The 27,350-nt window shown below is 41.9% G+C and overlaps 1 protein-coding gene across 20 annotated transcripts; it reads left to right on the top strand.

Moving 5' to 3' along the window:
• Positions 1-235: 235 nt before the first annotated feature.
• On the top strand, positions 236-27,312 carry TPM3 (tropomyosin 3). Of its 20 annotated transcripts, none has more exons than XM_074265205.1 (10): positions 236-563; positions 1,215-1,340; positions 13,585-13,718; positions 14,188-14,305; positions 14,427-14,497; positions 15,758-15,833; positions 16,439-16,501; positions 16,771-16,840; positions 17,969-18,047; positions 25,837-27,312. In XM_074265205.1, the coding sequence occupies exons 1-10, from the start codon at positions 447-449 to the stop codon at positions 25,838-25,840; spliced, it is 858 nt and encodes a 285-aa protein (XP_074121306.1). In that variant the 5' UTR covers positions 236-446; the 3' UTR covers positions 25,841-27,312. The 20 variants fall into 20 exon arrangements, with proteins under 20 accessions (XP_074121306.1, XP_074121304.1, XP_074121305.1 ...); XM_074265203.1 differs by lacking the exon at positions 15,758-15,833 and adding an exon at positions 15,126-15,201; XM_074265204.1 differs by lacking the exon at positions 25,837-27,312 and adding an exon at positions 18,750-18,962.
• Positions 27,313-27,350: the final 38 nt, after the last annotated feature.

Here is a 27,350-nt window from a genome sequence, read left to right as displayed (position 1 = left end):
AATTTAGATCAGGTGAGGGTTAACAATAGGAATATTCAGAGCCCTAATAAAGTTTCAAAAACTGGGACTTTCTAGGTGCCTGAAATTCTTTCTCCTCCAGAGCATTACATTTTTTCTCTTATAAGGTTATTATATTAGATTATCTAAGTGAAAAAGGAAAAAAAAAAAATTCATGCTGATAATAGCCTGTCCCTCCCCCACTTTCTATTGTCTAAAACTAGCCTTCAGCTGTTCCCGAATTTCTCTAAGTGCTGTCAGTCCATGAGCATGATCCTCCCCATAGGAGGTCAATTTTAGGGAGGTGGAGGATTGAACTGAGCCATATTGGGATGGAAGGGTGGAGCTAGAGCACTCAAGATAAAACCTCAGTTCTAGGGATGCTCACTCACTCAGACAGAAACCCCTCAGTGTTTGTTCCAGTCTCTAACTCCTCTTAACCAACCCAAATGATGGAGGCCATCAAGAAAAAGATGCAAATGCTGAAACTGGACAAGGAAAATGCCTTGGACCGGGCAGAGCAAGCTGAGGCTGAACAGAAGCAGGCAGAGGACCGAAGCAAGCAGGTATGTGCTAGAATTTGTTTAGCTCCATCAAAGTGGAGCTAAGGCATATAGGAAGAGGATGAATAAGAAAGGCATGTGACAGACGGAAAGAACAAATATATCTTTCTGAGAGAAATAGCATTCTTCTATGGTCCTGGTCAGTGTTCGAGAGCTTTAGATTAGGAAGAAGGCTGTCTGAGTAGTATGTCCTGTCTGCTTGAATAAGCTACTAATTTTCTGAGCCTCTCTTTATCTATTAATGATGATAGTGGTAGTAATAGTATTAACAATTATGTAGTACCCACTCTACACCATTCACTATGCTAAAATAGATGACCACTTTCTTGAAGAATTCATTTGACCCTGGAGGCAGAGATAGAGCACTAAATTCAGCATCTCAATCCTCATCAGTTTCTTAATACAAACCCCATCTAGATAATCAGGCATCCATGGCCCTTAGATTTCTGAAGTCAAAAATTGACATAGATTAGACATCTCAAGTATTGGGCTGGTAAGTATTGGGCTTCCTTGAGAGAGTTGGGACCTGATTGATGCTGGAATTTCCCTGGCACTACGAGTCCAAAGGGTAGATAAGGAATCTAATCAGGATCTTGGAATCCAGGAATGATTAGGCTGTAATTCTATGTGGTGCTTTCTTGGGGTCTCCCACAGTTGGAGGATGAGCTGGCTGCTATGCAGAAGAAGTTGAAGGGAACAGAGGATGAACTGGACAAGTATTCAGAAGCACTGAAGGATGCCCAGGAAAAGCTGGAACTGGCAGAGAAGAAGGCAGCAGATGTAAGTATAAGGTAGATGGAGAAAGGCAGGGGTGGGATCTTGCATAAATATAGTTGGTGAATCATAGTATGTACTGAACAAACCTTACATGAATCCTTAAGATGCTGAATACAAAATTCTCAAAAATACACAAATACCTACTTACATATGTGTGAACTCCAATATGAGTAAAACCATGTAATGCAATACATAGACATATATTTTCTTTTTCATAGGCCAAGACACTTCCATTTCATTTAGACTATTCATCTCTTTACCTAACTTTTTTTTTTTTTTTTTTTTTTTGAATGAGGCAATTGGGGTTAAGTGACTTGCCCAGCGTCACACAACTAGGAAGTGTTAAGTGTCTGAGACCAGATTTGAACTCTTGTGCTCTATCCACTGTGCCACCTAGCTGCCCCCTCTTTACCTAACTTCTTAACTCTTCTTTAGAGCAAATAATAGATGTCTCATCCCAAACCAAACCTGAGGAGTCCTTAATGGCTTCTAGAAAGAAATTAAGATCAAGCATAATATAAAGGCAGTTCTGAGGTAGAAGCTTACCTTCTGGGCCATCCAGTTTAATTGGTTGATCCTAATGTTTTCCAGGAGGCCATTTCCTCCCCCATAAAGGTAGAGGGAAGGAACTCTAAGCCCAACTGATATGACTCATTCTATCTCCTTCTGTTCCCATATCCTAAGCTCCTGGCTTTTGTGATGAGAGTCTGGCATGCAGATATGTATTAATAGGACATTTGTCAGCTTCTTACCAACCAAACCCAGCTTGGGTTTCACATTGGAACAAAGAAAGATGTTATATTATCCCTGGTCCAGCATGGCCTCATTATACTCTGAACAATTTGTGCTTATACTACTGAAATGCCCAGAAGAAACGTAGGTAATATTCAAGGTAAGTAATGTAGCAGGGGCCAAGGGAGACATTAGAACACAAAAATAGTATATAGTGTAGTGTCAATAATCTTTCTAAATAACTTCTAGCAGAATACTAAATTTCTCTGAACCTCTGTTTTCTCACTTGTAAAATGGAATTTATAATCTTTTCCCTCTTAACATTATCAGATAATCACCTGATTTCTTCCAAACCCCCTCTCTAAGTTTGCTACAACAACAAATAAGAAAATAATGGGTAAGTCTTTTGAGGTGTTTTTAAGAAAAGGATAAGAAATATATTCAAGTTCCTCAGTGTTAATGAGATGAGCAGTCAATTTTCAATTATCCATATTCTTTTTGTGATAGGTTGGTCTAGATAGCTACTGAAGGCTCTTCTAATTCTCAAATTCTGTGATAATAAGAGAGAAAGGAAAGTGAGAATTAAAAAAAAAAAAAGGATACTCTCTAAATATCTACTGCTTTGAAATACAATCAGACACAATCATACATACTCTAACATACACATACATGACTCCTAATATTCGCCTCTTCATATTTAATTCTAATTCTCTCTTATCATTTTCATATTCTCAGATATCCTGTGAACATAGGAGTCATCAGAGCTAACATACAGAGTAGATAACCTCACCCCAGGAATAATGACATTGCAATGCATGTATAACCAAGAGTTCCCCAGAATTCTATCATTTAAGTGGTGACAAGTGTCTAGGTGGTGGCTAATAATGGAAATCTCACTGTGTAAGCCATTCTGAGAAAAAAGCAGCACATAATTAAAAAAATAAAGTGTTGGAAGAGACGTTGGTAGCCATCAAGTCCAATTCATATCCAAGAAGCCAAGTTCTTCAAGGAAAGGGAAGTCATCACGTCTCAAGGTAGCCCCATTCTACTTTGGGACAACTCTAAATGTCAGAAATTTTTTTTTCTTGTAATCAAATATAACTTGTCTCCAGGAGAAATCAAACTCCAAGTTGCCAGGCCATGGAGTAGTTTCTAAGAGCTGAGGTTGCTGCTATTCCCTCCCTTTCTTGAAAGATTAAAAAAAAAAAAAAAAAAAAAAAAAAAAAACAAAACTATTGACCATAGCACAGACTCTTTGGGCATTAAATGTTTTTGAGCATTGTTCTACCCTGAGCTATTCCCAGGAACTTTTTATCCTGGTTCCTACAAACTGTCATGTGTAGAAAGGAAGAGATTAGAGGATTAATGAGATACTAACAACAAAGCAGGTTTAGTATCATTTTGGGGAATATAGGAAACTGAATCCCTTTAGGTAATAATTATTCTGGAAGAATTATATCAGAGAACCCTGGATTTGAGCTTTATGTCAGGAATGACAGGCCAGGTGGTGAGGTTATTAGGAATGTATATTTGGGGAAAAGCAAGTATATGTAACCTGAGATCTTTAGAGTAGTGCATAGATATTTAAGCTAATAGTCTTAGATGATAGAAGAGTTATGAAAAACTCCAGAAATAATTTTCTCTCCTCTTTTAGATTATACATGCACACATAATGCCATCCACTGGCCTATGAGGTATTATCCCCATCAAAATTTACTATATCTCTTCAAAATTTATAAAGCACTTTACACATTCTCATTTGAGCCTTATAAACTCCCAAATAAATCTCCCCTACTGATAAAGACCCACAAAAGTTTATATATATATAATAATTCCTGGTTATATGTTGCTCCATTCTATACTATTTGTTTACCCTTATAACAATTCTGTGTGGTAGGGAAAGTTATCTTTATTTTACACAGGAGGAAAGTAAGACTCAGATGTATAATTGCTAGCTCAAAATGATACAGCCATTAAAGGAGAAGAGCTGGCCTTCCCAGTTTTAAGGTCAGTACTCTTTCAACTATATATACCACAGAGTTTCTCTTAGTGATCAAACTGAGCATGGCTGCACTGTAATTCAGACATACATTATTAGCCTTTATCTCTTTTTTCCAACAAGTATTCTTAAAGATGAAGCTGAGAAACAGAAGAGAAAGGGTCACAGATTTGGAATGAGAAGGGATCTGACATTATGTAGTTCAAATGCCTCATTTTATAGATAAACTGAAAGTCAGAAGATCAAATGAAAGAGAAGTAGGCAAGGTACAAAATAGGAAAATCTGAAATTGGGCTTCATGGATGAGAAAAGGAACTTTGCAAGCAAAGAAGGGAAACAAGGTTTTGGTCTGATGATGAGTTATTGCTAATGGGGAGAAGCAAGAGATTGAGTAAGAAGAAACAGGTCAAGTCTTTATGAGAGATAGTGCAGTACAGTAGAAAAAATGGTTGAACTTTGAATCTCAGCATTTGAGAATTTGAATCCCAGCTTTGGTGTTATGTGACTTTGGTTAAGTCATTTAGTTTTCCAGAGCTTCAGTTTCTTCATCTGTAAAATGAAGGGGTTGGACTAGATGATCTTCAAAGGTCTTTTCCAGTTCTAGATTTTTGATCTTAAAAAATGTTTTTTTTTTCTTTTAAGGCTGGGCTTAAGTGACTTGCCCAGGGTCACACAGCTAGGAAGTGTTAAGTGTCTCAAGGCTGGTGCTCTATCCACTGCGCCACCTAGCTGCCCCCCTTATAATTTATTTTTGTTGAATCATGACTTCTTTTGGGGTTGTGACTCCATTGGTTTTTTCTTGGCAAAGATACGAGAGTGGTTTGCCATTTCCTTCTCAAGCTCATTTTACAGATGAGGAAACTGAGGCAAACATTTTATGACCTGATCATCCTAGGTTATATGACTTATTAAATATCTGAGGCCATATTTGAGCTCAGAAAAATGAATCTTCCTGACTTCAGGCCCAGTACTTTACTCACTTTACCACCTAGCCTTTGGGGGAAGTTCATTAGGTCCTATACAAAGAAAGAGTTTATAGAGTTTAGTCCCTGCCTTCTGAGGCATTATATAAAGAACAAAGAAAAATTGAATAGGTAAAGGCTAAAGAATTAGGATTAATAACATTAGTGAAAACATTAAGTCTTATCAGAAGACAAAGGAGTTGGGATGAAGGTTGTGGTAGAGATAATGAGGGAAGCAGGAAACTTATATAGGAATTGTGTTTAAATAATGAGATTTGGTTGTCTTTGAATGCCTTGCTAGAGAAAACAGGATTTTTCAAGAGTTCTTTTGACAAAGGAAGAAGTAAAGTTCTGCATATTCAGAGGTAGAAGCAGCACTTTTTTCAGTGAGAACTAATAGAAAGAAGCATGGTTTAGGGCAAAATGTTATAGCACTGTACTTTAGGGAATAAAGAACGGGAGGGAGAACTGAGGGCTTGAGGGAGATTCTGGGCCTATAATGACACCTGCCAATGTATTGTTGGTCTCCAAGAAAACAATAGCACACGACTCCCTTGCTTTCCATCCATCATCCTTTTAAAGGATATAAGGGGCCAGCTCATCTGTTCCTCAGGATTAAATGGAGATTATCTGTTCAAATATGCCTGTCTAAAGAATGTAGTAATCCTAAAGAGCTATCAAAGACTTCTCAATTCACTCCCAGTCTATGATGGAGAGGATTTTTTTTTTTTTTTAATTTTCTCTGGCCTTGAGAAAATTAACAAAAAGAGCAACAGTGCCCCCTTGCCGACTGACACATTATTATGAATATAATATAATCAACAAAACTATCAAACATTCAAACAAGAAATTTAACCATAAATCATAGAAATTCTAGCATTCAAATTCTAGCAACTATAAATTACCCTATGCCAAGTAAGTAGGTGATGTAGGATGAACAATTTCCAAGACTAGTTAGTGTTTCCTGTAATTCAAATCATTACTCAGTGATCTCAGACCATTCTTGCTCCATCTTTGACTGGAAAAAATATAAAAGGACAGGCTATGACTTAGGAGACTGGGCAAATGCCCAACTGTCTTCTGGAATAGTTCTAATTGCAGGAAAGAGGAAAACAACCCTTCTGAGAAACTATTCTTGTGATATGCTAAGAACCCAATACTTGACGAAACAGGTATGTATCATGTCTTTTGCCAATCTCAGGGGTAAGGACTTTTAGATTTTCTATACTCTATTTAACTTCGGGTTAAAAAAAACCAAAGTGCAAAAACAAAAAACAAACCCAAAAATTTTGGGGTTTCTGAGAGAAAGAATTTAGAAGTTAGTAAGAAAAGAAAAACAGAAAAAAGCAATTTAGTTGGTCTTCCTACACTTTGTTGGAAAGTGTTATCTGGAATGTTTAACCAGAATACTTGGCTTTAACATATCATTTAGAAAGTGACTATGAAAGCCTCGGGAGGATTGAAACTAAAAAAGGCTAGTTTGAAACTCAAGCTAAAATTTTTTTGGCCTAAAACACTGTCTTAAAGTTAAGTCTTTGGACAACCAACCTGGCCAGAAGATGATGAGACAAAGCTAAGGAAACTAAAGAATAATCACTTCCCCTGGTCATCAAAAGGGGGAGCTCATTTCTGAATTTTCTTTGCCATAGTATCTTTCAGAATCCTATCAAGGGTGGCCCAATGAGTCTGTTTCATTTGTTTCAATTTGTAAATGTTTACCAATGTAACTTTGATCAAGGTGGCAGTGATGTTGCTAGAGAAGGTGTAACTCGATGCGGAGGGGGTGAGTGAAAGCCAGGAGCCCCCCTTGCTTAGTTAGGCTGTCCGTCCCCTCAAGCTGTGCTCCCAGGCCCGGTGCACGGCCACAGCACGAGCGGCGGGAGGAGGGACTGCTAGGGAGGATTTCCAAGCCCCGTGTTTTCCAGGATCTGGCCTCGGAGGCAGCCCAGTTTGTAGGAACAGCTCCGGCTTGTCCCTCCCCACCCCCACCGCGGTGCTCGGTATCATTAACCATCGGGACAATGATCAGGAGTAACACCGATGGGAATCCGTAAATTTATGAGTGGTGAAGAGGTAGCAGGTCTGTGCCCCCCTAAGGTTTACAAAGCGCTTCTCCCACCCAGAATGGTAAGTCGGCCTCCTTCGGATCTCTCCATCACCAAGGGCTCCCGAGGCTCTCTCTCGTTGCAGCTGGCTCCTCTCGCCTGGGCTCGGTCAGGAGCGGCCCAGGGAAGGGGCAGAGTCCCGCTTGTACCCAGAAAGCGGATCATGGCCTCCTTCCTGGGGGCGCCAGAAGCTCAGACGGGAGAAAGAGGAGAAATCGGATCTTTTGTTAGGACTTAGCAGGGGTCAAAGGGCTCCCCGGAGACCAAAGGTGGAGAGCTGGTTGGGAGGGGTCGAGAGGGCGGTCAGCTTTGTGGAGCGTCACTGGAGATTCAGAGGAGTGCGCGTGGCAGGTCCGGCCATTGTGGGAAGCCTGCGGGGCCGGAGAGGCCCCGACTGAGCCGCGCCTTCTGGTTACCATGGCAGCGGCCCCCTCCCGCTCACCGCAGGAAACTGGTGGTGGGGTTGAGGGTGCAGTCAGTCGGCAAGTCAGTCCTCGGGGTCGACATACAAGCCCCGCCCCTCGCTCCCCCACCCGTCTCCCTCCCAGCCCGCTGCCTTCCCGCCTGGTTGGCGGAGGGAGGGGAGAAGGGGAGCGGGGCCGTCGTCACATCCGGACGGAGTGGGCGAGTTCCGGTATTTCAGGGCGGAGCAGGCGGAAGTAGGGCTGAGAAGCGGCAGCAGCACCGAGCGGAGGAGGCAGCAGCCGGAGCGGGAGCCGGAACGGGGCGGGCACCATGGCTGGTATCACCACCATCGAGGCGGTGAAGCGCAAGATTCAGGTTCTGCAGCAGCAGGCCGATGACGCCGAGGAGAGGGCCGAGCGTCTCCAGCGGGAGGTGGAGGGGGAGAAACGGGCCCGGGAACAGGTATCCGGACGGGCCTGGCGGGGCGGGGCCGGGCCGGGGGCTGGAGGGACCCGGGACCCGGGACTTGGAAAGCCTCTCGGTCAAGATTCGAAGGAGCCGGCCAGCCCGGAGGTGGCATCTGGCTTGCGGGGAACTGATACTGGGCAGAAGCGGGCCGAGGAACGCGATGAACTGCGTCCCAAGAGTGGACAGATGGGCTCGCCTGAGTAAAATTCGTACATTTCCGCAGCGCCCGGAGGGGTGCACGGCCGCAGGGGGGCCGGGGTTGTGGGCTCTCCCCTTCCCCAACCCCGGTCCAGGCCCATTCATTCATTCTGCTGGAGCTGGGGCGCGGTCAGGGGAGGGGCTTTTCTGCTCTCCTTCCCTTTGCTTGAAGGGGGCGATGGTGGGGGAGACTGAGCCGGGAGGCAAAGCCCCTGAGCGATTTTCCCGAAGCCTAAGCGGCGGGCTGAGCTTCTGGCTGCGTGGCTGGGTCCCGGGGCGAAGGGCGGCAGGAAAGCCCCCAGCTGGGGCCGCTGGCAGCCTTTCCGCTCCCTCTGTTCAGGAAATGAGGCAGCAGTTCGGTTGAGAGGAAATGCGGTACCCCCTCCCCCCCACGGAGGATGGGGCTTGCAACGCCTCCTATTCTCCCTCCTATGGTCCTTTCCCACAGGCCCGCCACCCGGTCGGCTTCACTTAACTGGGATAAATCTGCTTCCCTCCCTAAAAGAGGGAGGCAGGAGCAGAAGTAGGGGTTCGACCTTTCTTTTCTTGGTATGGGAGCTTGTTTGGCAGAGGCTCCTGCCTCCCAAGCCAGTGTCAAGTCTTTGTGAAGCAAGCTCAGTGCACGCCGAACCTAAGAGAACTTTCTCCTTGCACTGATGTAAATAGCTTTATACAGAGCGGCGTCATTTAGGATGCCGGCTTCCGCTCGGAATTCTGGGGACATGGGCAATGTAACAGGTTACTGGGCTCTCGTGAACTACCTATGACTTGTGGGTCTACTTCTCTCATTGTCGAATTCTTTGTTCCCCTGGTACTCTTACAGAGAACGGTTTGGGCCCTTGAAAGTACCAAATATGTGTTGGAAGTCAGTGATGACTGTGAAAGTGCTTTCTGCTTAGAAGTGGTTAGGCAGGGGATAGAGGCGTCTCTGAGCAATAGCAGTTTGCAAGAATGATGAACACGTATGTAACGTGATGTGGGAATATCTGATTCTGGTAAATGGAGAAGAAATGTACTGTTGTCTGGTGAGAAATTGGTGTTGGAAGAATTGTGAGGAGGGCAACTGGCTTAATTTCAATACTTGATGGAATATTTGTACCTAGTGAGGAAAAAGTGATTTTATTGTTTTGTCTAGTTACCTGACAGGGTAGTTTAAGGTTTGGGAAGGTGGAGTTAAAGGAGCAAGTTGAAGGGGGGGGGGAGTTATGATGGAGCTGAACAATTAAGCCAAATAGCAAAAACTTGGAGGACTTAACACTGAGTACTTACAATCTTATTAATAAACTTAAGTACCCTAAGCTGGCTTTCACCTTTGATTAGAAATATCCCACCTTTTATCCTTTATTTAATAACTTCAGCCTTAAATTAAAGTGGCCCCTCCTACCCCTCCCAGTGTTTGTACGTCTATAGAACTCTTTTCATTAGAGAGTATCTTGAATAGATACTGGTCCGAAGTACCTTTGTTTCTCCTAGATTCCATAGATTAGTTTTCTTCCTATAGGTCTTTGAATTAGAGGAGCTGCTTTAATTTAGCTTTTTTTTCCCCACCCATTTAGAGACTAACCTTGGTGTCTTGAGTGCTTTGGGAGTAGCTGTAGATTAATGCTTCTTAATCTAGGGGAGCCTGCCAAACCCGATTGTTGCCCTGAGGACTAGTGAGGAAGTCTTCAAAATGGGGAAGTAGGCTATCGTCCCTGGGTAATGAATCTTCCCCCCCACCCCCCAGCTCTGGGGAATCCAATAATTACCTTTTTGCTCAGTCTTCTCTTCCTCTAGGGGAAGGGAGTGGGGCTGGGTCCTCTTATTAACCTTTTCTGGAACATCCTGAAGTATGAATTTGTAGGGTGATTTCTCCACGCTATATACAAGTTATTTGGATTGTCACTTAAAATTTCAGTTTTTTCCTTTGGCTTTGGTTGCTCCTTTTATCTGGACTCAACCAGCCTCTAGTTAGGTGGGGAAGGGATGAAGAAGCAGTTTAATGATTGTATATAGGGTCATTGATGTATCTGTTGGTGATTAACCTTCATAATGAAGGCAAACTGGTAATAGCACTTTTAGACTTAGGATATAAAATTGCATCACTGCTTTAATAGAAAAAAGTGATATGTGAAAGCTTGTCAACTCTTATATTTTGCCCCCACTATTTACCCCGACAGATTTTGGGAAGTTTAGTTGACTAAACTCTTAACTGAACTTACTAGAAGCTGGCCTTAATCTCAGATTCTAGACCTTGGAACCTTGTTAAGACCATGCTATGAGGCAGACTCTTTGTAGAGCCTGGTAAGCCCGGACGAAGCTCTGATCTTTTAAAACCTACACATAAACTTTGGGGAAGGGCCAAGAGCCCTTTGCTCTGAATGCCTTAGCTTTGTCTCCACCTTTGTTTACCCTAGGGCCTAGTACTTCGATCTCCTTCCCCCCACCCCCATACCCCTTTAAAATAGAAACCTAAATTCCTCAAGGGCACCATATCTCCCCAGTAGATAAACAGGAACACTATGAACGGAACCAATACCAAATTTTCCCTTCACTTGGGGCTCTTGCATAATTTTTCTCTTATTCTTTCCTTCTGAACATTTATTACAGATCTCTTAAAAAGAGGGAACTTAGAGTGGCAGAGGGTCAGGTTGGGTCTAAGTCTGAGTTTTGGTGCATCACTTGTTTGGGCTCTTAGTGTAGGTCTCAGTGAAATCTAGTGTGCAGGGAGCTAGTTTTAATGGTGTTGGTTATTATGAAGGATATAAAGTAAGTTGGGTTCAGTGACTTGGGCTGGTAGCTGCATCTTAAGAGCTACAGGACCACTTAGATCTCCACTTTTAGGCCAAACCTGTAGTAGCTTTTTTGAGTGGGGAATAATTAACTGAACTGGTCTAGAAGATTAATGGTGGTGGGGTGGAGTCACTAAGTCCAAAAGATCAGATCCATATCTGGGAGTGGGAAGAAGTAGCATTTATTAAGCACCTACTATGTGCCAGTCAGTATGCTAAGCATTAAACCTCTCTCCCCAGGAAGCAGGTGGTCTAGCTCATCCAATTCTCTTTTTGACCTCAATTGATAAAATCATGACACCTTAAAAGTGGAAGGTATAAATCAACCATTAGCCTGTTTCCCTCCTTTTTTGATTAGGGAAGTTGAAGCCGAGAGAGGAAAAGTGTTCAAGGATGTACCTCTAAATAAGTGTTAAAGTTAGAGGGCTTAACACTCCTCCATCCTAATTGTGCTCTTTCACTTCTTCCCCTCCTTTTTTTGGCTCCTGGCCTGACAAAAATCTCAAACCAAAGACCAGAGCTTGATTCAATAGTCCATCTTCAGAAGAGCAACAGGCCCTAAGGAGGAGGGGGTTGGAGTTGTCTCAGAACACATTACTGAGATTTCCTATCTTGGTTTCTGCCTATCCTTGTTATGTATAGGCACCACTGTTTCCTTCTTTGAAGCCTTGCAAAGAATGCTTATTGGAAATGTTGGTTTGAGAGAGAGAAACCGCCCAAGCTAGCTAGCTAGCTTGTTGTCATGGAAACAGGTATGCCCCCTCCACCCCCATAGTATGGTTTCTCTTGCTGCAGAATGAGAGGAATCTTCCATCCAGTGAAATGCCAAATGCACTCCTGTGCTGTCCCCAATACCTAGTTTAGTTCTTGGTTTGGAATTTCTTATCTAGAAAACAGTAATTATGTTGGGAGTGTTTCACAAATTCTACTATAAACCTGACTCCCTGTACTTTATCCAGTCCAGGCTTTGCAGGATCCTCTAAGAGAAATGTGCTTCCTGGGAGATAACTTCTTCCTCGGATAGATTAGGGATAAAATAATTTTATGTGGTCTGTTTAGGGTAAAATGGACTTTAATCCAATTCACTTGGGTAAACTTCTAATTCTTGCATATGGCTCACACTAAATATGATCAGCTTAAACTCTTTAACAGCCCTCCCCCTCAAAATAAACCTATTGCTTGATTGACTTAGCATATTCACATTATACCCTCCACCAGATTACCACTGGCCCTCCTACTTTTGAGTTTTGGATGGCAAAGGAACTAATTTCTTGTTATGATTGCATTTGGCTGATCATTCTTCAAACCTCACCCATCCACTCAAAAAAGGGGTGGGGGGTGGGAGAAAAATCAGGACAACCAGATTCAGACACAATCTTAGCCAGCTGGTCTTTCAGGCATAATCTTAGCCAGCTGGGCTGCTGAAGGAAGATCATGTTTACAAAGTGCTTGGATAAGCATCTGAATTAAGTGGTGTGCTGGGTAGATTAAATTCTTACAGTAGCTGGGGTTTGGCTTGATAACTAGTTAAAGGGTAGGGAAAAGTCTTGAGGCTTTGAAAGTTACATTTTGTAACTATTTTAGAATTTCATTTCTTTCTGGACTTCCCTTTATTCTGCCTTTTTCCCCCTAATTTATGGATAGATTGCTTGAAATTTCCTTCACTTGGTTAGTCTATCACTTCCTAAGCAAATTGGGAAGTGGGAATGGCTTATTCACATTGGTGGTGTACATAGGAAGGAGTTTATACTTTTAAGAAGCACTTGATTCATGGTATTTTGCAGATAAACTGAGGCCCAGAGAGATTGTAACTTAGCCATATTAGGGATTTAGTAGAGTCAGTAGTCAAATTCAGATTTTCCAACTAAATACAAATTGAGCATTCTATAATATTATACTGAGGCTTAGCTAATGCTTGTTAGTTAAATTATTAGTAGGTATGCTTTGTCGAGAAATTGTTGGAGAATATGAGAGAAGTTTCTTTCTCAGAAACAAAGATTCTTTAAGGAAGGGTGGGAACATATGTGGGTAGATATACATATTATCTCTTGGATGTCAGAGATAATTTCAGGCAGGTTAGAGGTTCTTCCTTTCCTTTAAAGGACTTTGGAAAGCAAATGTTGCAGGGTTGAGTGAAGTTAGCCACCTCATAATTTTTCTCTATTCTTAGAAATAAGTTGAGTTCTATAGGTTTTCTGGTGTCATACATCAAATTACTAGATTAATCCAGGCTCATAGCCCTGTCTTCTTGCTTCTTTAAGAAACCCTTTTTCTCTTTTCCCTCTAAACAGAATTCAGACCAGGGGAGAACCCTTCTCAGCCTGCATTTTTCTAGCCCTATTGTATTTACAAACTTGAACTGGGACCAAAAAAGGGGTGGTGCTGACTTGCTCAGCAAGAAGCTGATTTTTGAAACCCTGTTTCTGTAGAGCATGGCTGGGGTGAAAGGAGTTTATGCATGTACCAAGTTCCAGATATAAATCTCTAATCAGCAGGGTAGAACTTGGCCTTGCCCAATTATTCTGACTTCCTTATGGTAGTTACCTTATTTGTTGAGTTTTGAACTTTTAGCTTTTCTTCTCAGTGTCCCTGTTCTTTTGTACCTAGGCTGAGGCTGAGGTGGCTTCCTTGAACCGTCGGATCCAGTTGGTGGAAGAGGAGCTGGACCGTGCTCAGGAGCGCCTGGCTACAGCTCTGCAGAAGTTGGAGGAGGCAGAGAAGGCAGCTGATGAGAGTGAGAGGTGAGTGCTTGAACTGTTATATGGCTTTCTATAGCCAAAAGGTTGTTAAATAGATCTCACCCATTCTAAGAAATCTTTTCAATTATTAACCAAATACCCAGTTTTTAGGTTCTGTTTCTTCTGTTTTTAGTCCTCCAGAAGCTTATCTAAAGGGAGGACTTTAGATAAGCTTCTGGGTATGGGGAAAGGCTTTTGAATTTTGACTCTTCAAAGTGCTTCCCTAGGGTTTAATATGTACTTATTTATGATGGCATCTACTAACTGGTCCCTCCCATTTACAATAAGCCTTTGTTATTGCATTCTCCTAGCTAATTTTTATCTCATTTTCACCACTTACAGGAAAGAACATTTGTCCTTTCTATGGGTAGATTAGATTAAAAAGAATGATTCCTTGAGCCATAGGCTTGTGAGATCTTCCAGGTTCTTGCTTCCTTTCCATGTGTCTTCACTTGCTGTGTTCTCTTTGTAGAGGTATGAAGGTCATTGAAAATCGGGCCTTGAAGGATGAAGAGAAGATGGAGCTGCAAGAAATCCAGCTGAAAGAGGCTAAGCACATTGCTGAAGAAGCAGACAGAAAATATGAGGAGGTGAGACCTGCTTTTGGCTTGGGAGTCTACTCCTGAGCCCTTTAGAAGGGGGAGACCAAAGCATCTTGAAGGATTTGCTTTCCTTCCCTGATCCCTGGCCTGGTTGGTACTTTGTATGTAGGTGGCCCGAAAGTTGGTAATCATTGAGGGAGACTTGGAGCGCACAGAGGAGCGGGCCGAGCTGGCAGAATCGTGAGTATCTAACTTTGAAGTCCTTATCACCATCATTAGTCACCTTTCCCTTGTTAATGGTCACTAATGTGAAAAACCCAGCATTTCAGTCTTGTTAAACAAGGCCTTCTGGGGGAGGAGAAATCTGGAGCTTGAGGAATAGAATGTTCTCCAAATAGTAGATGGAAGAAGACTTAGCTGTGGAATGGCTTTTGTGATTAATCAAAAGTTATGAAATAATAGGTGAGGAGAGCACGTAATATAGTTTCTGCCATCATAGTCTCAGGATGGAATGACCATTCTACTCTCTCCACAAGCCCTAGGTGGCATGGAGGGAGAGGGGTGGAAACTCTCATTGTTATTTGGCTTTTCTGTTAATTAGGAAAAAGATACTTATTGCTCCATTATGGCATCTTCTAGGCCTTGTGTAACAGTCACCCCTAACATGGGCACATTTGTGCTTCCCACCCATCCCCCCTACCTGTATCCCAGACACAGCATGTCATGATCATGGTGGTTTGTTTTTTCTCCTTTTTTTTCTTTTGCTCTGCTGCTTGTATCTTGCTGTGCTTCTTTTTGACCCTTTTCCCTCCCCACCACCTGGCTTGTGCCGCTCCCTACCCTTCTTCCCCTGTGACTACACTAACAGCCGTTGCCGGGAGATGGATGAGCAGATCAGACTGATGGACCAGAACCTGAAGTGTCTGAATGCTGCTGAAGAAAAGGTACTAACTGTTGCACCCACAGAAAGGGTGTGCGTGCGTGGTTTGGTTTTGTTTTGCAGCTGCCTCCCCTCCACTGGTTTGTTTGACTAGTCTTCTCATCTCTCTCATGGAATGCTCCATTCTTTCCCGCTGACATCTTTCACCTCTTCCTTCCTAGCTGCTTTACTGCCTTTCCACAGGGCCTGTCTTTCTCTTTGCGGGGGGGTGGTTGGGGATGGTTGGGCTGGGCAACAGCTCCCATCCCCACCCTGGGCAACACTGTCCTGTTCCTGAAAATGTCCCATCAGGAGTGTGTCTTTTTAGGGATTTTTCTTCTCTTACTTGTCTTTCAGCATATTGGTCCCAACCTAGGAGGAGTTAATCTCCCCACCTATGCTGCTAGGAGTGTGAGGGTGGGAAGGAAGAATGGGGACTGTTCAGGGTTGTCTTGGCGCTTCTCTCCCCTGGTGACTTCTTAATCCTCTCTACCTATAGATTCACATCTGTATGTCTCTCTCCTCTCCTCTTTGTTTTCTTCTTCCCTTTTCCTCTCCTACCTTCTTTAAAACATCCACAGTAAGTGTTCTGAGCTGGAGGAGGAGCTGAAGAATGTCACCAACAACCTCAAATCTCTTGAGGCTCAGGCGGAGAAGGTAGGGGCTGGTTTGTGAAAGGGACAGGCTTGGGGCCTGGGCCCAGCCCTACCATGTGCATCCAGCAAGAGAAACGCCCCCTCCCCCCCCCTTTTTTTTTTTTTACCACTCCTTGGTTCAAGATGTGGTGGCTAATAGTGTGGTCTTTCATGCCCTCTGAGCATTATAGTTTTCAGGATATGAAAGGCCAGGCTTGTGATTTTTTTTTTTTTTTTTTTTTTTTTTTTTAAATAAAACAGGCAGTTATCATTGATCTAAATAGGTTTGCAGGTAGCATTACATTGAGATTTAGTGAGAGGAATGGGGGACTAACTTTTCCCTTAACTGTATTAAGGGTTATCTTGACCCTGATTTTTTTTTTTTTTTTTAATTTTATAACTATCAAAAATGCAGTTTTGCAGTTGAAAGTGCCCTGGGACATCAGGCCTGTGGATAATTAGGACATGAAATGATCTTAATAAGCATTCCCCATACCTGTTCCCTCTTTCCTCATGAGGCATTAAGTTGCATTAATTTCCATTGATTCTTGTGAAAAGGGGAGGGGAGGAGTTACTATGAACAAGGGTCATTTGGTTTAACCACTGTTACTTTTAATTCTTTTACAGTATTCTCAGAAAGAAGACAAATATGAAGAGGAGATAAAAATTCTTACTGATAAACTCAAGGAGGTGAGCTAAGTAATACCTAGCCATATTAGTGTGGACTCAGGTAGCTTTGGGGCTTTAGAGAGCTGACTCAAAGTTTTCAAGACCCACTGCTGCCCCTGGGGATTAATTTTCTCAGACATGAAAAGTTACCTCATCTGCATTGGTAAAAGGAGTCTTGTTTCCAGAAGTTCTCTATGCTAGTACCATCACAGGTGTAGGGTTGGGAAGAGGTGGGTTTTCATTTTATTTCAGACTTGCCCATTGCTGATTCTGTTTTATATCTTCCCCAGGCAGAGACCCGTGCTGAGTTTGCTGAGAGATCGGTAGCCAAGCTGGAAAAGACAATTGATGATTTGGAAGGTATGAAGCAAAGGGGATGGAAATAAAGGGCAAGTAGGTAGAGATGTTCCCTGGATTCTATTTTTGTGGTTGCAGAGAATTTTCTGTCTCTCCACTTTATATTTGGGGACAGAGTCCCCAAATTTCAGGGACAGACTACTCAGTATGTGTGCCCTTTGTACTGAGTGATAGTCTTATGATTGCAAAGAGGCTTTGCTTTCTCCTAATTAATATACTTCCAAGATTTTTACCATATAGTTTTGAAGTTTTTTGAGGAAATTGACAATAATTCTTTAGTGCAACTCTTTTTGATTTGCCTTTAGCATTTGGGTGGCACTTGAAATCAGGCTCTTCCTATGCTGCAATAGCTTCAGTGTCCAAGACACCTTTCAAGACTCCTTTAATTCCTTATCTATCTGCCCTCTAAAAAGGGAAAGTGGTTATGCCCTCCACCCCAAAGTAGAGCAATAGTTAAGAGTTTTCTAAGCACTTCCTGTCACTAGTTTGATAGCTAAGTGTCCAGGTCAGCCTGCTCTGGCCTTGGACTTGAAAACTTTCCTCTTTGGGCACAAGCTAGGTTGTAGGACATTGCTACTGAAAAGTTGGGAGGGTGGAGCATCAAATGCCTGGGATAAGGAGTGGGCGTGCCTGTTGGGCAGCATTTTAAGTAGCAGCGCTGCATCCCTTCATGATTGGCACGAGCCAGGCTTTTGAATTTCCTTTCAATAATGGATGGTGGGTATGCCTTGGAGCAGTATTTTAAATTCTAGCAGGTTACCTTATTTTGAGTTCCTTTGCACTTACTTTGCACTTACTTGTCTCTCAGTGAATGGGATGAGCCTAGTATTTCCAGAGTGTCATAGGCATAAGAATCTCAAAGGAATAATCCTCAAATCCCAACTTGTACATTTGGTTGGAGAGAGGAAAGAAGAGCCCTGATGATTATTAGAAGTTATCCCTCTTGGGATTAGGGGAATGGCTTTCCCTTCCAGGCCATTCCTGTTGTCCTGTTTGCTTCCTTCCTTCCTGGAATTCTACAGCCACCCTTTCTTCTTTTTGTCGGTGATGCCCTGGTTCCCTCTACTCTGGCACATCTCACCTCTGTCCTTTTATTATTTTCTTTGGTTCCTGTTTGTGCCTTTCCTCTAGATGAGCTCTATGCCCAGAAACTGAAGTACAAGGCCATTAGCGAGGAACTGGACCACGCCCTCAATGACATGACCTCTATGTAACTATCTGACAGCAGAGGGGTTGGGGCTTTTGTCTTTGGGAGGCCAGGGTGTGCAGAGTGCGCTGTGCTGTTTTGGTGTCTGTCTTAGGAAACACTAACATCTCTACCCTTACTCTCAGTATCAGAATAATGTGCTGGTTACTGATTTGGCCAATAAGGCAGTGAGAAAGCAGGGGACATCAGCCATCCATGGTCTTGTTTTGTAAAATGTAGATACAACATACCTTTTGTTTGTTACATTGTCTCTTGTCTTTGTTTCCTTACTAAGCTAGGTGCTTTGGCTAGGGGCGTTTGTTTCCAAATAAGAAATTGGAACACACATTGTAAATGACTTGTTTGGACTTGAGAAATCCATCTTTACAAAGCAAAAGTCTTACAGTGGACATTTTGTAGTACTTTGTCAAAATACTACAGAGGAGGTTAAGTTTTCTCTTTTAAGACTGCAGCTGAGTCTTAGAAATGAGTGGGAAGTAACCAGCATCAGAAAGAATTGTCAAGGACTTTTTTTTTTTTTCCCCTGTTTGTGGATTTTGATTCTTGAGTCTAATCTTTCCCTCTTTCCTACTAATAGAAAAAAAAAAAGCCTGTCTGGCTATAATTCCTGCTTCTTCTTTTCTGGTCCCTACTACTTCTTTCCTTTGTGTGAACTGACTGTTAAAAGCCCCTCATCTGGGGTCTCATTCTCACTTCTCCACACAGATAAGCTCTCACCGTTTCTGCTCTGTTCCGGATCTGCCCCCTCCGCTTGGGGAAAGCACCCTTCTCAGCACCCCCAACATCCTGTGCTCTTCCTGGATTCCATTTGGGTGGGCCCGGCTGGTCCTCAGGGCATCGGATGGGGGGGTTCACAAAGCAATTGTGTATTTAGTTCCCCTTTTCCATACCAAATTAAAATGTTTCCAAGCCGCTGGATGCCTCAGTCTGCCCAGCATTTGTGTTCTTGACAAAGATCTTGCTGTCCAAAGGAAGGGAACCACATTGTCAGGGATGTGGTATGGGGAGCAGGCATGATGGACTTTTCTTTCCTCAATGATGTGTGAAATCAAAGCTGTTTTTTGTGTCTTGCTTATTCTTTCCTCATATTTGGAGGTTTTGTTTGACTATCAGAACAGTATAATCCAGAGTTCTTAATGGTTTAGGAGAAAATCCTATTGAAGTTGAAAAGGTCAATCTTGTTTCCAAATTCCTAAACCATTCCATCCCTGAGTGTCTTCTATTCTGGACTTACAGTGAAAAGCACCTTCTAACATCTAAGTCTAATGATTCAAACATCTGCTATTCTAATAGAAGACTTGTTCTCCCTTTTCTTAGTTTAGTTTGATTTTTCTCATAGGAAACAAAGCCTCTAGACATTTAGGTCTCATGAATTCCATAATGGCAATCATATTTAGGAATGACTCTTTCCCCTTCCCTCTCCATTTTCTCAGAACCACCCAACAGGCTTCTTTTATCCTGAAAGGGAACCTAGACGTAATAAAAAGTCAGCAACTTTCAAACATGCTTCCTTTACCCTTCCTCCTTTGGAAAGAATTAAAGGGAAATATTACTTATTAAGCAATCATTTCATTGAACATCTATCATGCACAGGAGGAAACAATAAAATAAAAAATCTGCCTCCTTATTCAAGAGGGATAAGAAATTCACATGCTTGTTATAGAGCAGAATAAGGTGACTACTTTGATTGTTGAGCTCTTATACAAGTTTAGAAGAGGAAAGTTTGATTATAACTGAGACAAAGGAGAATGGGTAGGGTTTTTTTGTTGAAGGGGGAAGGCCAAGTAAAACTCTTCCAAACTAAAGAAAGGATGGAGATGAGAAATCACATTTGGGGAGTAATAATATAAACAACATCCCTCTGCTCTAGGTAAATTGTCATTAGCAACATTGGAAGATAAGGAGGATTTTGCTTTTTCTGCCAATGAGTCTGGACCTTAATAGAAAGTGAGGAGCTCTTGGAGATTTTTAAATGAGGGAAGGACTTGAATGCCATATGTATAGCATTAGAAGTGGATGGTACAAGTACTTCCCTTTTATAGTGGGATAAATTTAGGTTTAGGGAGCGATATGTTCAGGGTCACAGTTTATTATGTATCCATGCTAAGACTCCCGTCTTCTGACTGGTCTTTTTTCTACCAGACTCTACATAGAGCATGGTATGTTTTAAGATTGGTCTGTCAGCGGGGCAGCTAGGTGGCTCAGTGGATAGAGCACCAACCTTGAATTCAGGAGGATCCGAGTTCAAATCTGGTCTCAAGACACTTAACACTTCCTAGCTGTGTGACCCTGGGCAAGTCATTTAGCCCCCCGGGGGGGGGGGGAAGATTGGTCTGTCAAGCCATTTGTAGCATGGATGAAAGGAAGGTGAAAGAGAAAGGTAATGAGATAGAGGAAAGATCTTTGGGAAAGATTAGTTAAGTGTTAATAAAGGGCTGAACTTGAGTGATAATGGAAAAGGTATGAACAGGAAATTGAGAGGGAGTTTGAGTTTGGGTGATAGGAATGGTAATAGTATTACTAGGAGAGGCATGCTGTAGTAGAGGACTTTTGATGCTGAAGCTGCTTCTTCATGGAGTTGAAGCTATTAATATAGTCACGAATAGAGAAAATTAAAGATTGAGAGTTTAGAGAGGAACAACAGGAGTCAGTTTGTAGGGGAGGAGGAAAGAGTTTAGAATGTCCGAAGAGAGTTGTTAGAATGATATCAGAACTAAAGGGGTATTAATGTAGTGTTAAACTGCAGAGTAAGACTGTGGGGAAACAATTGAGTTTGTTCAGAGAATAAGTTTAGTAACTGGTGAGGGGTATAGGATAGGTTTACAAAGAACTGAAAGTGATTAAATGAGGGGTGGTGACTTCACTCTTGAGAGCCACAGTTTATGGAGTGTCACATGAAAGAAAAAGATTAGTCTTGTTCCATTGATAACCTAGAAGGAACCCTAAATGAATTTTTCTCAATGAAAGGAATGGTTTCTGGAAATGGTCCAAGAATTGGAATAGGCTGTTTCATAGATAGGAAGGAGTAAATTATGAACCTTTCTCTATAGGACAAAAGCCCTGTTAAGAATGTTTTAGAGTGAGAATTCAACTTGAAGATCATAACTACCATTTTTGAAGTTTGACATAATAGGGCTAGTTTTTAATATGAAAGACCCAACACAAAACCACAAAAAAAGGAGAGGAATAATATAGAGTAAGAGAAGAACTTAATTGAAAGGATTCCTGAGGCAAGAGAGAATGCCTCTTAGATTAATCTCAAAAAGTAATCCTTTGAGAAAGAGGATGAAGCTGGAGTTTTACCTTAATTTCTTTCAGGAAGTTGGAGGCCAAGTTTTCCAAAAAGTCTTCCCTCATCCACATTAGCTGTGCTTAGGGTGGCCACAGGGGATGTTAAATTGACCAGTGAATCTAAATTTGAGGGGAAAATAGCTATCTTTTTCTGTATCAAGAAAACTTTTCTTAGGGAGGCCTCTGAATTAAAATACCTTTTATGCTTGTTGATGCCAGTGGCACCCAGACTGTCCAGTTTACCTTAAAAAAAAAAAAAAAAGATCTTTGAGCAGAGAAGGATGACTGGGTTAGGTTATTTTAGAGGATTATTCAGCTATTCATCTACTTGACTATTAGGTCTGTGATAGAGAACAAAAATTGCCTGAGCCTCATGTCACCAACAGAGTGGGGGTGGTACTGACATTACATAGTTCAAGCATCCTTGATTATAGCCCCACCCACTCTTTATGAGCCACTCTCCAGTGAGTTTTAGTATCATAGACTCATACTTAGAAGATATAGCCTAATCCCCTCATTTGTAGAGATAGTTAAAGCACAGAGATGTGATTTATATTTACTCACTGAAGATTTAGTCCTGTCCCTCCTCTCTGGTTAAAAAAAGAAAAGTTAACCTATTTTAGGCCCATGGCAGCTCAAGTGTGTTTTAGTGAATGATAGATAGGCAGAGCTAGGAAAGAACTTTGGGCCAGATGTGTACTCTGTATTTCTTGTAGAATTATTACAAAGATACATGCTGCACATCATTTTAACTAAACAAGTATCTGATTTAAGAATTTAAATTCTTATTAGGAAAAAGGCTATAAGATCTACCTGATGAGAATTGAAGCATTAATCTTTGTCAGGGTAGCTCAGTAGAAAGAAGACTCCATATAAAGTTAAATGGATTCAGACCCAGCTTCTGGCATCAAATAAGTTAACTTCACTGGGCCTTGTTTCTTCATTTGTAAAATAAGAGATGGAATGAATGAACCACCACAGTCCTTTCCAGTTCTAAAATATCTTGTTTTGGGCCTCACACATTATAGAATTAGTTTAGGGTGTGGTCTGACAACAGATAGTTGCTAAAATACTTACTCTGCCTCTTTTTACCTCTAGTGAGATATATACTGCCTAATTGCTTAAAGCTAAATGAATAGGTCTCATTAGGTTCTCCAACATTTGGAATGATAATTCTGTATGGTGTGGTTTATGCCCTAGGCTTAAGGATTTCCTGACCACATAAATTTGTGATTCTATGAACTTGGAAACTATAGATGCTCTGAGTATGGAATAAGGATGTTGAAAGAAAACATTGATCTCCAAATACAGACTGCCTCTCTCCAGACAGGAAATTAGAATTGTTGACATTGATTGGAAAATTGCAGGTTTTTGTGTGTCTTTGGATGGGATATACTACCAATTTAACCATCCTGAAAGAAGCACTCCCTTTAAAAAGAGAAGAACGGAAATGTTCAGGGACAACTGTTAGAATTTCCAGGTTCCTCTCTGCCTTTCCCCTGTACTCTGTCATAAACTATATTCCCCTTAGAATTTTTGTTTTGGGGTTTTGTTTTTTTTTTTTCTCTCTCTCCCTGAAGCAGTTGGGGTTGTGACTTGCTCAGTGTCACACAGCTAGGAAGTATTAAGTGTCTGAGGACAGATTTGAACTTAGGTCCTCCTGATTTCAGGGTTGGTGCTGTATCCACTGCACCATCTAGCTGCCCTCCTAGATGTAGTTCTATAAAACACATGTGCTATAAGGATATAGTTGAAAGGAAGTATTCTTTACTCTTCTAATGACCCAGGCTTTAGCATTCTAAGGAGGATTTACATATAAGGACTAATAAGGAGAAGATTAATGACTTAAATACTAAAGGGATGTTCAGAGGCTGTATATGATAGTGTGGGCAAGAGTTTTTGGGACTGAGGTGTACATTTGGTAGTTGATTAGTCAATTTTTGGTTTTGTGGTCCAGAAGATGAGGTAGATATTTTCAAGGATGTACTTCTAGGATCCCCTTGGCTTCCTAGAGGGAAGGAAAAGAAAAAGTCTAATTAGGGAGAAGTTCTTAAACCTGCCCTTCCCCTCCTTGACAGTTATAATCTTCAAAAACATTAAATTTGAGGTATACCTGTTAAATTAGCTAAGGCCCTGACATAGTCTATGAGCCTGCTATAGATAGCTAAAGAAAGACTATCCTTATGCAGATTGACTTGATTGTTGCCTACTCCCTTTCCCTGATCAGACATTTTAAAATACGTTCTCAGGCCGATAGTTCTATTACTTGTTTTGTTTTAAGTGTTCAGTGATGACCTGATATCTTAGTTAGCTAAAATACTTAACTACCAGAAGATAGATGGGTACTAAAGTAAGTAGATGACAGACTATGTTCTTTTCTCATTCTGTCCTACTTCTTGCATGCCCTGGTCTTTTGACACAAGGGACACTGCAGTGCAGGGTTTTCCTGCTTCAGTGTTGTGTCCAATTACTTTCCCATAGTCTTAACTTTCCTCTTCTGCTGATCTGGCCCCTTCACCTGACCATCTTTCCACAGTTTGATGGCTAGCTGACTGGACCATTCTCTGTCCAAATCCTTCTCCCATCCAGTGTGATTCACTGATGCATGTGTTATGCCACCTAGATGTAAAGCTCAATTCACTTCCAGTACTCTACTAACTTTCCCTTTTTTTCTCTCCTTTCCTCCTCTTTCCCTTTCTCTTCCTCTTGTTCCCCTCTCCTCTGTCGCTGTTGCAGAGCGTCTCTACAGCCAACTTGAGCGAAACCGCCTGCTCTCTAACGAGCTGAAGTTAACGCTGCATGATCTGTGTGACTGACGGGAAGGGGCTCACTAATGCCCCTTAAACCAAGCTTACAGTTCATTGGCCTGGACCCCAGCAAAAGCTGATCAGTACCCCCCTTTCCCCATTTTATCCCCTGGCTGAACAAACTAATAACTGTTTACTTGGGGCAATTGAAAAATAATACTGTTTAAGCATTTACATAGCGCTTTAAAGATTGCAAAGCACTTTATAAATATCTGGTTTTTTCTTTACAACAACCCTGGGAGGTAGGTGATGATAATCCCCATTTTACAGATGAGGAAACTAAAGCAAAGGTTTAAGTGACTTGCCCAGGGTCACATAGCTAGTAAATAAGACTGATTTAAATTCAGATCTTCCTGACTCCAGGTCCAGTGCTCTAATCCACTGTGCCATCTAGCTGCTTCTACTACTTGAAGAAAAAAAAATAATTAAGGTAACCTTTCCACAGCTGTATAAATCTTAAAGAATTGATGCAGACATTCCTTAACTTTTTACATGAATTTGCAGGGGAGCGGGGTGGACATGGACTCCAAATGAACCTAAAAGTTGGGAAGCCAGTTAAGTCCAAGAAAATTTGTTTCCCTGCTAACTCTTCTCCCCTTGAATACTAGCTGTTCCTTGTACACTGATGGTAGAATATGTTCCCTTTGCATGGATGGTTTATAACAATAAAAGGACTGAATTGATTGTATGGTGTAGCTATGCTTCATATGTAGATCCAGGGACCAGACAGTTCCGGGTTTGCCTTGGGAGGGTGGGGAAGAATGGGGTAGGTTGGCCTCTCAGCCATCATCACATTGTTTTTCTACATAGAGAATATTACTCTGTTCTTTGAACTGAAAGTGCCTGGAGGGTGGTTCATTTGGTGGATTGGAATCTTGAGGCTTGGCTAATTTCTGGTTCTTCTTGATCTTGTTCCATAGATCACTTCCCTATGTGACATGCTTCAGCATAACTAACTCAGTCATAAACCAGGCCTGCATGACAGCTTCAGAAAAGTTTGTCAGTGTCGGGGAAAAGGAGGGAAAGGGCATGTCACTCTTGGTAATTTTGTTCCGAGATCTTTAGGCCTGCTGAACCTCTAAGGAAACAGTCTCATTCTCGCCCACTGTTCTCCGATTTGAAGAGCAATTTAGTCTGAGTAGCCTCACTTTTGGTAATCTTCTCTTTAGCAGGAATGTATTTGACATTCTAGCTTCTGGAAAATTCTTATCCTGGTTCATGGTAACATAGTGAGAACCTCCCCTCTCCCCTATTCCCCCAGTCCAACTTAGAGGAGAAAATGGAGACCCATATACTTGCAAAGGAAGTAAGTTATAGAATTGGGGTTTGAACTGACCTGTGTCTCCAGGCTCAGGATCCTTTCTGTTGGAACATACTAGTTTTCCCCACCTGAAGTTTCCGCTATTGGGTGCTATCCTTTCACCTAGTCTTTTGGTTTGCTTACTAAAGAGACAAATAGGTTTACATTTGCTGCTGTAGCTTGAGCCTGGGTGGGGGTTGTTAGGAAATAACAAGACTCTAAACTCCCTCCCACAGGAAATACAACATCTGTAGCTTCAGGAGGCAGCAGCAGCTTGCTTCTGGGGCCAGGAGATTCTGTGAGCTCCCATCTATAGGGAGCCATTCTAAATGTGGATGGACTGGAAGCATTGTTCCTAGCCATTGTAACCTCTTTCCCTTTGCCCCCCCATTAGATAAACTGAAATGCACCAAAGAGGAGCACCTCTGCACACAAAGGATGCTGGACCAGACTCTGCTTGACCTGAATGAGATGTAGAAACCCCTTTTCCCCCAGTCCCACCCTGTCGATGCTCCTTCCACTGACTCTGACTTCGCTGGAGGCCAGCCTGCCTGAAGCTGACCTTTAAACTGAGGGCTGATCTTTAACCTGAAGGCTGCTTTCTTCTCTGGGTCCTTGCTTACCCTATCCCTACCCCCAACTCCCCATGTCAGTTTCACCAAACTGTCTCTGCAGCTCTCCCCTAGAGATCCCAGATGGGCCAAGGGCTGAGCACTTTTGGGAACAACATTTAAGGGAACATGAGCACAATGCAATAGTGTCTTTAAAAGCATGTTGTATGATGTATACATTTTGTAATTACCTTTTTGTTGTTGTTGTAGCAACTATTTGTAAGACATTCCAGATAATTCTTCAGCTCCTAGGCTGCATCTAATCATTTCTTTTTGGATGGTAAATATTTCTACCTAAACAAATTGCCCCTTCTCCCTAGAAGAGGGAAATCTGTATTAGCCTGCCCTACTTGAGAACTGAACGTAGCCCTAGAAAAGACTGTGTCATGGGGAAACCTCAATGCTATGTACCAAGCACCAGCCAAACCAGAAAGTCATTCCAGAAGGAGTTTGCAAAAAAAAAAAAAAAAAAAAAAAAAAAAAAAAGTGCTGTTCAGGTTTTCAACTTTAAGGTATCTTGGGATTTTTTTTTCTTTTCTTTTCTTTTTTTTTTTAAACATTTGCATCAGTAGCAAATAAGCCAATTACACAGACAAGACCTCTGAGACCATATTATCTTCCCTCTCCTCATTCACTCACAGAATGGATCATGTGCCCCAGAAGTTGGAGTGTCTACTCCTTTCCCCACTTCACCTTCTTTGAAAAATAACGTTTTTGCCACTGATTAGCCAAGTGAAGTTCATCTCATTACCCATTATTGGGTCAGAAGCTGCTGTCTCTAAAAGTGCCATCTCATTGTGCTTTGTATCACTCAGTGCTGGAAAAATCTTGAATAGCTTGTGTACAAAACTTTTTTTTTTTTTTTTTTTTAAATTTTATATATATTATTTTTGATGCTTTATTTCTCTTGAGTGGGGAACACCAGGACCACTCCTACCCCACCTCACCTCCACCCCTGTCTGGCTGTGAGTGCTCTCTGTTTGCAGTCTGTGGGCTGGCAGTGTGCTGATCTTTTCAAATTCCTTGTTCTTTTTGTTCTTTTTTCTTTTTCTTTTTTTTCCTTTTAATTTTTTTTTTTTTTTTTTTTTTTTTTTTTTTTTGTGAGGCAATGAAGTCTGTGTTGGGTTTGCATCGTACAGTTTATTGGCTTAAATGTACTCTCCTTTGCTGTGGTCTATTTTGGAGCCAATCTGGAGAAAGAGGAACCAATAGTGCAAGTGTTTTGATACTGAAAATTGAATAAAGAACCAGTCCCTCCACCCTCAGAAATCCTTGTTTCTCATTTACTAACCTAACC

This window comes from Sminthopsis crassicaudata, chromosome 4, assembly GCF_048593235.1.
Source record: "Sminthopsis crassicaudata isolate SCR6 chromosome 4, ASM4859323v1, whole genome shotgun sequence".
Lineage (NCBI taxonomy): Eukaryota > Metazoa > Chordata > Mammalia > Dasyuromorphia > Dasyuridae > Sminthopsis > Sminthopsis crassicaudata.
The sequence above is the reverse complement of the archived record's forward strand: the minus strand, read 5'-3'. Positions and strand labels throughout refer to the sequence as shown.